General features: G+C 36.8%; 1 protein-coding gene across 1 annotated transcript in view; it reads right to left on the bottom strand.

Moving 5' to 3' along the window:
* Window positions 1-7354: 7354 nt before the first annotated feature.
* The window catches only part of CCNY (cyclin Y), a 128713-nt gene continuing 125559 nt past the window's right edge, over window positions 7355-10508 (bottom strand). Inside the window, exon 11 of the mRNA XM_010006990.1 lies at window positions 7355-7540. Within this exon, the coding sequence (XP_010005292.1) occupies window positions 7424-7540 (117 nt within the window). The 3' untranslated portion in view covers window positions 7355-7423. The remainder of the gene's footprint in view (window positions 7541-10508) is intronic.

Below are 10508 nucleotides of genomic sequence, written 5' to 3'. Positions count from 1 at the left end.
TCTTCCCTTTTCCCACTGCATTTCAGCCTCACCTCCCTGGCAGCACCCTTCAAGTCTTAACAGGGATTGATAGGGTTGGGTTGTGGGTTTTTTTTGTCAAATCCTGAGCAATTCCACATACAGGACAGTACAGTACATTCAGCAGTAGAAGCTGAAACTGCTCTAGGACATTTTATGAAGAAAAGCTGAGGGAGATGGGCAGATACTAGAGCGTGCTGAAGAAATCCAAGACGCACTTTTCTTCCTTTGCATCTTCCACAATCCCGTGAAGTTTTCAATTTATGCTGTAATATGTAAAAAGTTAATTGTTCATGTTACACTACAAAGAGGACAGTGTCAAAACCTGCAATCTTGTATCATTGGATTTACCTGTTCTTAGTAAGTAGCAAAATCCAGACAAATGCAGTCCTCAGGGGGACAAACAAGTTCAAATTACATTTAAAATAATGACTTTTTCTATTAGCAACTGCCATAAAAATTCCTTACCTAAAGCAATGAATACAAAAAATAAACTGCACTTATTAAGGAAAATTTCACTCAAGTCTGAAATTATATTTAAAAATCTGAAATGGGAAAATTAGATGCTGAAATGGAATCTATGTATTTCAGAGAAAGTTTATGTTTTGGCTCTGGTTTCTTTTCCTAAACAAAAATTATTTCAGAAAAGCTAAAGGGAAAATGTTGCAGCTGGGATCAGATCCATGCGTGTTTCAGCTACCTGTATGCCCTAAGGAACAGAATAACCTTGTTCTGCCACATGCCAGCAAAGCAGAGCAGAACAAAATAAAGCCTTTCTACCATAATGACAGCCCAACATAGAAAAGCAGTGATTTCATGGTCTGGATTTCTCTCAGGTCAGAAACACTGAAGATGTTGGCACTGAGATCCAGCAGTGAATTCATTACTAAACAGGGAAGCAGAATAACCATGTGGGTCCTTTGTTCACTCAGGCATCCAGGCTCTGTGCCAGGGTGACACGACTGGCTGGTCTCGTTTCTCCAGATGAACTCAATATCATTGCTTTATGCTTTGTAGTACCTATTTCTGTCCAGTAGAAGAAATCATTGATCCAAAGCCTTAAATCCAAGCAGATCTGGAAGATCACTTTACTTGACAATACTGAAAAATATTCAAGATATACCCAACTATTTTTCTGGGATACAAAAATCAGTCCCCTAGTTTCTTAGAGGATGGATTTAGAATTCGTGCCCTACAAAGCACTGTTAAAGTACATTTTCAGACAGTGGACTCATTCCCATGGTAAGATGCAAGGTGCATACTCTGGCAGTAGTAAGTAAATGGAATATTAACATTACAAACACTGGTGGTTATCTGGAAATGTAAAACATTTTCACTTTTGTGCAAAGTGACTACATGCAGAAGTTGCATGTCCTCTGTTCACAACCCTGGTAGTGCTAATGCAGAATTATGGTAACTACAAGAATGAACTTGGATTTATTATTTGGGGGTAGGTGGGTGGGTGGTGTCTGCAATTCTCACCCTGTCACCCCCCTGACTTCAAAAGTGTCATTGATAAGTACTGGGAGGTGTCACAAGCAAGAGACCCTCTTTACCCCTCTCTTTACACAATGCCCACACTGATGAAGACACAGAGCACCACCAAATTACCCCCAGCAGCTTTTGTTTTTAACAGGAGCTCTTCCACATGTTTTTTGGTAAAGCCCATCTCCAAATATTATTCATTGTATTCTAGCACTTGATGAAGTGTGCTAAGCTTTTGCATACCCAGGATGACCTTTTACTTTACCTTACAAAAAGGAACAGTATGTAATCATGTAAGTAAGGTGACCACCAATACTTTCCAAACACTACTAAGATTGTGTATCAACACCGAGCCCTGCAGTTCTAATACACAATAGTCAAGATTATTTGGTGTATGTATTTATGTGTTGCTTCTGTTCCATTTTTCTCAGTACAACCATGTCTTCCTCCTCCTAGGATTTATGGCAATACAATTTGCATACCCTGTCCCACTGAAGGCAGACAATTATCCCTCAAACTCCAGGCCCAGGAAATTTATCACCACACTACTTAAAAGTATCACCAAATCCTTTTTGTATTAACACCACAGAAGCTACAAATATATTTGTCCATCTTTATTTCCTAGTTTATTTTAAAACTACACACACCTAATTCCACCTTCCAGCACACCAATCCTCATCTTTTTGGTGCCTCCTTTTTCCACAGAAGAATGCTCAGCTTGCTGGAAATACATGAAAGAGAAGTATGGTGTCACAGGATGATCAGTGTTGCTTACATTTAAGGCAGCAAGTGTATCAAAGCTGCCAGTTCCCAAGATACTGTTTCTATGGAGAACAATTTTTACTAATGTCTAAAATAAAAGGGCATGAAAACCCTGAGGCAGCGAACCAAGAAAACATATAGATAGGAAAGAATTAGCTCTCGACTTCAGTGTGCTGCAGACTCTTACATGCAGGTGTCATATCACCTGATTTAGTAAAGCCCTTGTCACATGAGTAAGTCTTCAGCTGCCTTTTTAGGATGTGCTTCACTGACAGTGAATTCAAAAAGGGCAGCAGTGCTAGTGCCAAAGATTATCTAGCTTCAAGTTTTACTGCATTAGTTCCCATAGCACTCCAGCCTGTGTCAGGGATGCAAGGTAAGCAAAAGAAGTTTGATACTAATTATGTAAATACACTGAGTAAACTAAAAAGTGCAGTTTTCACAAAGACAATTCTTGGCATTTTGGTATTTGCTGCTCTGAATCTGTAGAGATCACTGACACAAAAGATGCTGACCAGTGCCTTGAGTGAGCTTTATACACACTTTACAAAGATTCTGGACAATTTATACAGGAAACACAGGTATACTGCCACCTCTCACCACATCAAGAGGCATGAAAAAACAACTCTCAATTTTCACCTAATCAACAAATTGCAGCAGACCAACTGTTCTAGAAGGAACACAAGAAATCCAGTCTATTTGCACAGGTCTGTCACCTGCCTTTCTTCAATCTGCCATCCTGACACTCCTTTTTTTAATGGGAAGAGCTTGATGACCAAGAACAGACTGCAGAAGCAGACCCAAGTGTGGCTTTCTTGGCTCATGCTTCCAGCTATTTTCAAGCTGTGGTTCTAGCATTCACCAGACTCAGAAAAGCAGGTTCATGCACACTGTCATTTTCAGCATTATATCTATGTCTGTTATCACTCTTGGTTTCCTTATGATCAGCAGCTTTTCCTCTACATCTTTCCTTTTTTAAAGCATTTTCTCCTCATGGTGGTCACTACCTGCCTTCTGTTATTACCTTTAGTTTTTCAGCTCAAGCTCTCATCAGTTCTGTGGTTTCCTCATGATGTGGTTCAGTTGAAGAGAAAAAACAGAAACAGCAGCAACACAACTAACATCTCAGGCAGATACATTTGTGTTTATATTGAGCTGCCTTCTCAGAACCTGTCACAGACAATAAGTGGGCACTCCACTGCAGAGGCAGGCAGATGTTTTTGACAACTGTCAATTCAAGTAAAAAAAAAATAACATATTCTGAATACAGAAATATGTTTGAAACAGAAGTGAGGAAAGTGCTAAAAAGCATATTGGGTGAATCCTTTCTTAAGACCACACAGAAGTTGAGAGCAACACGAGTCTGCAGTGGATGTGCAGTTGGTAGTTTAAACATGTCACTGGAAAAATGCAATGTTCCTTATCAACCAAGGGTAACTGTAAATAATTTGTTGCTTCAGCTGTTAAGGCTTTGTGTTTTTTCTGGTTTGCCCTTTCAAATCCTCTATCCCCTCCCACATACTGCTATTTTTATATATAGCCAACGCTACCAGATGTCACATTGTCACCTGCCACCAATATACCAACCATCCCTTTCTGATGGGGTTTTTGCTACTTTTAATCTTTACATTGTATCTAAGGTTTCTGGCAATAGGGAAGATAGGAAGTAGACAAAGAGGTGTTAAAAAACAAAGTCTGAACTAAGACTCCATAAATGTAAACAGTTCTTCCACCACATTTTTAGTGTATGTGATAAAATAAGCTAAATAAGCTAAGGGTAACAGTCATATATACTGACCTCTCTCAAAAAAACCCCAACAAATCAAACCCAAAACCAAAAGATTTAAAAATAAAAATAAAAATAAAAAATACAGTTATTGAAAAGGGCACCATTACCCTGCTATGGGACCAGTTTTTGTATGTTTTTAGCAACAGAAAATATTAATAATTTGAAAAACTGATCAGGTTTGTCAAATGGGGAAAAGGCCATTTAATTTTTTTCTTCTTTTTGTTCTTTACCGTGTGACTCCAGTGTCGTCAGTCCCAAAGAACAGCATCTGTCAAAATTATATGTATCATTCAATAAATATAAACATAAAATGAAATGTAAACAAGTTCACAGATGAAAAAAGAAATTAGGGAAACATCTCTGGGCTGCAGAACAAAAATCCTTAGAAGACACCCTTTTCAAATATTTATCCAATTACCAAGCATACATGACCAAACAAGTGGCCCACTGGCTCAACATACAAAAGCAATTCCTTAAGACAATGATGCTTGAAGGGACAGGTTTATCACATTTCCCAAACCTTTTTGTTTCTGAGCCAGTGACCAAAGCAATAATGAAAACCTTAACCCAGAAAACATTTACATCAAATTTAGTTCTAGGTTCTGAAATGAAAAACACAATGGATTTGTGCTGTTAATTAAAACACTACTTGGTTTTTCTCACCCCCTGGGTGATTCTCCAACCTTGCAATGGTATTTTCCATACAGTAATGCTTAAAAAAACTACACTAAACACAACATAATCCTAAAGAACAATTAATTTTTAATTACATGGTATAGAACACCTTGTAAACAAAAGACACTAGGTAATTTTTACTGACAGGTACTGTATTTTTTTGGCAACTGTGGAACAAACCAGAAGAAAAAACAAATAATTATTCTATAAGCATGAGGGAAAGAAACATCCATCTAAATGGGGAGGATTCATATGGCAAAACTCAAACTAAAGAAAAAATCCACACTTAGAGCAGATTTTTTTTTTTTAATTCTTAGTGCAAGAAACATAACCAAGTTAATCACAGAATCAATACTAATTAAGAATATGGAAAATTCTCCTATACAGAGGTAGAGTCCAGTGCACAAGGCTAAAACGATATTCAATAGTCTAAACAAGACTGAGCCAGGTTTTACGGAATCCACTTTTTAAAGTATCAGACTGTATGTACATACATACAATAAATAGACTATACAATCTTTAGAGTAGTTTAATAAACTTCACAAAAATTATAGTAGATGCATTGAGATCTTTACATAATCCAAAGTTCATACCTCTATCACCCAGAAATGGATAAAACCGATATTCCTGATACCAAGTCAAATGGAAAAGTTTAGCAAAGTGTTGATAAATCAAAATATTTTACATATTTGTAAAGTCTAAATTTATGCTTATAAAGGATGGATTTCAAATGCTCTGAAAATGTTCCTTTTGATACCATCTGTAAAGAGGTTTCAAATGCTGTGATTTGCATTTGTATTGTTATAGTTTCCTTACATTCCATGTTCATGGGAAAAATGAACTTGAGATACTCACAGTTCTGATGCAATGGCACAGCAAGAAGTGATGAGAATCAGATTATTTTAAAGGCCCAAAGGACATCAGGAGAATTTATGGACAAAACCTTCATGTCTCCAACTACACAAATCACATTAGAAAGTTAACAAAAAACTGTTTGGTAGTACTACTTCAATCCTGTCAGGGCCTCTCCGCCTGGAGGCAGGGATTAGCACTGCACTGGAAATCAAGTGTGCATCTGGGGGCCCTCAGGTTTGCTACAAGCCCATAGGGCTTAATAAAACAAATATGGAATCTTTATGGTTTACCACAATAGTGCATAAATCAGGGGTGTCTGTTGCTATTCATTGCAGTGATAGTCACAAAGGAAGGATTTCAGGGAACTGAGACTTTTCAGCTACATCTCTGTAAAGTGTGCAAAAAAATGGGGAAAAAATATCACCCTGGGGCATTATAAAGCAAATATGTTTATAATGACAAGTTATTTTGTATAAAAGGTTCTTACAAATTCCAAGAGGGCAACAGTCACAGTAAGAGGGAACTAGTAACAACAACAAAGAGCTTTATATTAATCAGTGTTGAAAATTACGTTCACAGTTTGGTTACTTTTAATTTCTATAAGCACCTATGCTGAAAAACATGAGGGTTTGTATTTTATCTTGAAAATCAAATCTACTTGTGACAAATACTTTTTTAAGGTTTCCATTCTTCTCTTCTACAGGCCTTCTCACTGGAACAATTTTTTTATTATTTTTTATTTTATACAAACAGATTCACTTTGATTTAAAGTAAACATATAAACACTGAGAATATTGCTTGCAACAATGGACCTGGAGGTGAAGGAATGAATTTGTCAGGCCACACACAAAAAAAACTATCCCACAAAATGAATTCTGCTAAACTTCTGATGCTATGAAAACTTGCAAAAAGGATCACAAGATCTGTTGCAAATTTCAGAGATTTGGCCCAAGTCTTATCATCATCATCTGAATACTTTAATAACTGTATCTTTATAGTAAGGAAAAATAAATGATTCCAAGAACTCAGGAAGGCACACACACCCAAGTATACTATAAATAAAACACATCATGAAATTATGAAGATCTTCTGATCCCTGTACACACTTTTGGTTCAGCACTATGGTCAAGTTCTCCTTTTTGAAATACAATAAAAGGCATACAAGAAATATAACATATGCATAATAATTATAAAGAATAATGCTAATAAGACAGCTTACAGAGAAAAGTGCAGTGAAAAAACCCAATGCTATTTATTCAGGGGCTTGTGCTACTGTAAATACAGACTTTATATTTGCTGCTGTGCAAGGGGAAGAATTTATCCTGGGAAGCAGCAATGAGGAATGCAAAAAAACCAAAACCAAATGAAAAAAGACATAAAGAGAAACCTTCAGGATAGAACCCTCCCAACTTCATTCCTCTTGTGCACAGTTATCTGACTACATGGTTTGTTTTCATGCTGCCATTTCTCTTCATGACTACAGCATATTAGAAAATGGCACAGTTCTTAAATATTTTTCTGCCTCTACTTCATTTTTTTTTGTTTCTTCTTCCAAGCACCTGATTTGCTGTTTCCTCATAAGAAGTGTAAAGCTGTTAGCCAAAGTGAGAAAAAAATCGTTGCCCATCCTCTCTCCCAAACACTGATCTCTCCATTTCTCCTTCCACTAGGTATTTCACTCGTGTGCTACACAATGGGGAGGCACTGTAAAGGCAGCTTGACAGATTTAAAAATAAAAAAAATCAGAAGTCTTTTTTCTTTAGCCCCCCACCCCCAGCCCAGCCCCAAAAAATGGATGGATGAAACAGTACGTCCGTAGGAGTATTCCAGCCTCCTCTGTTAGGAGATAATAGCAGGGGACCATCTAACCACAGTCAGATTGTCAGCACTGACTGACCGTTTCTTTGCGGCTTTCCTGAAGTCCTTATATTTATCTTCACACAAGCGGGAAATGGCCTGTAAGACAAATGAATGGAAAAACCTCAATTGCATTGACCACATCTGTACAAGTAAAACAAAATAAATGCAGACTTCTGCATACAGGTAGAACTACAGCAAATCACTTCACTGAGCAAAACATGTGAAGAGCCTCTCCCCAAATCCTTGCTTATTTCATTAATCTTAAAAGAAAGAAGCACATTGTGGTTGCCACCACAGCCACTTTGGAAGGCCTGAGGGAGCACATTCCAAGCCTTTTCTCCACAGCTTAACCATCACAAATCGCATTGAAGTAGCTGCCAAATCTTACCCACTGCTATATGGCAAGTCTTACGTAGCCCTTCATTGGTGAAAAATTGTGGAAAACTTAAAAAAAATCTATAGAAATTGCAAGCTTATTTGGAGATGGTATCAAGAAGATGGGTCTTAATTTTTTCACTTCCCAAAAAATCTTGTAGTAATTATATTTTTCTCTACTGATATATGGTCTGGAAGAACACCTGCCCTGCTTTGCTTCCAAAGCTGATGTTTACTTGCCTTTTGGAGGGAGATGGTGATCATGTGATCAGGCTTATATGGTGCCAGTGGGAAATGTAACTCGTATTTAGAGTAATTTAATTTGCATTCAAATACACAGAAAAGCTAAAAACCTTCTCAAGAAAGAGACAAACGTTATTCAAATGTCATCTCCTATCATAGTACACTGGAGTTCAGGGTTTATGTTTCCTCTACTGTTTTTAGCCAAGTTTAAACCAAATATTTATTGTAGCCCTCATACACACAAATATACCATGCCCTAAACCAGCATGTTTGTTAGAGTTCATATGGTTGGGACAGGCTATGGTTGGCATCAGCAGGGATGTTAAGTCTGATGATCAAATATGCAGAACTGCAGAGAAAGTTCACTGCAAGGAGTACTCAAGGTCAAATTAAAAACTACTGTGAACTAAACCAGTATTTTTATTTACTCAGGAACGCTTTCAAGTGGTATCTTAAGATAGGATGTTTAATAAAGAGTACTATACAAGCAAAACTACTACCGAGTGTTTGATTATAAAACAAGGTGACTACAAACAAACAGTCTAACTCCACTGCTCATCATTCTCTCTCTTAATATTTACTTCTACAGTACAGGAAGTTGCAGCAGTGAAGAGACCTTTAGTTTTAATAGTCCTGCAAAGACCTGCGACAGGTATGACAGAAGCACACAACCCATACATCTGAGAGCAAGTTCACCTAATGCTTTGGTCAAAACAGCCATAAAATGTGGTTCAATTAAAATAAAACTAAAACAACACAAAACCACCAAGAAACCAGTTATTACTTTTTAGTTGGAAATGGAATTTCCTTTTTTTAAGACAACTCTTGAATACAGTTTTCTTTCTTGGTGCATATGAAGAGAACATTAGAATAAAATAAATATTCTATTGCTTTGTAGACCATATCTCACTTAAACCTGCTTAATAACATTTTATTTAATTTAACAAGGAACTCAATGGATTAAGAAAGTTCAATGTAATTAAATCAGATTTAAAATCCAATAGATAAAAGCATTTAATCATGAAATGATGATGCCTTGGCATGGATTGGCAAACAGGTTTATTGAGGTGGAGCTCAGCTTCTTTCAGCTTCCTTCAAACAGTGAGAGAAAGTAATCACTTAAAAATGCCCGTTTCACAGGAAAATTTCTATTCTGGCACGTGGTCAGAAAAATGAAATTTTGCTTCTAAGTGGCACTTAATATTTGGCATCTCATCTCTGGTGATTAATCATACGGACTGTTAAAAGTAACGCTATATCTAAAGATGCCTCTTCAATTGCAAAAAATTTACAAAATTGACATTTGGAGCCCATTTGGCAAGTTAGTTAGTCAACTTTAGTGTAATATATGGGGTAACAAAACAAAAGCAGAAAATAATAAATATTTATTATTATCCTTCAGTTAAAATAAATCCAAATAGCTTATAAACACCTTTCTGTCATCTGATGTTTCTGGTTTTGACAGTTGCAAGGGACCATTTCTCATATGAAATCAAAACATTCTTAAAAACAGCAACACTACTCAATCTTGTGGAAAAAATGGACAAACCAGAGAGAACCTAGCAGAGGTAAAGACCACCAAGTCTGCAAGGATTATATATAAAGGATAACGTAAAGGAAAATAAATAATATATATGTATCACTTGAACAACTAGAAATTGTCATGACGGGGGTTCTCCTTAATTTATGGAGAATGAAATGAAGGACAATTGGGAAACTCCTAATAAAAGAGCAAGGGAGTTTTGCTCTTCCCTAGCTTCTTAGCTAAAAGGGTTCTGCACATACCAAACACAGGAGATTGCAATCTATCACTGCGATAGCAGGCAGCTGGAGGGATATAAAAACACTTCTCTACTTGTAATGTACATATTTTCCCCCTCTTTTTTATCTGTTTGATCTGTGGGACTGTACCTTTTTAGGGTCAAGAAAACATGGCACGTAGTTGAAAAGATTTTAACTATGTGCCCGAGCACTATCCTAACAATAGAAAACTCAGACAAGGCACAGTCAGTTAAACTGGGAGTGCACTAATGAAATCTTACAAAATCTAGCCTTGAAGATCACAAGCAGAAATACAGTGGGCACATTTTGTAGACTTACCCCAAAATGCAGAATCTGACTCATATTTAGTTCAGTAAACAGGAGAATAGCCAGGTGAAAGAGTAGGAAATTACAAAATAGTAGATTAAGGTTGGATACCCAACAACCTTCTTGGCAGAAAAATCTCCCATATTAGAAAATAGTTCTCATGAGAAGCAAAGAAAGCCTTGACATTTGATGTAATTAAAAGGAAGGGCAAAACACACTAGAACATATGCTGGTTGGAACAAACAGCATTGGCAGGTGGACAGACTGGATGATCTAATGAAAGGTTAGTTGCCGTTTTTTACTTGAATGATTCCACACAATGGAAAAAAAAAATGCAGGGTGGTCATGAAAATGGTTT

This window comes from Chaetura pelagica, unplaced genomic scaffold (genome assembly GCF_000747805.2).
Source record: "Chaetura pelagica isolate M959 unplaced genomic scaffold, ChaPel_1.0 scaffold17, whole genome shotgun sequence".
In the NCBI taxonomy this organism is placed as follows: Eukaryota; Metazoa; Chordata; class Aves; order Apodiformes; family Apodidae; genus Chaetura; species Chaetura pelagica.
This window is presented reverse-complemented; position numbering and strand designations above follow the sequence as displayed.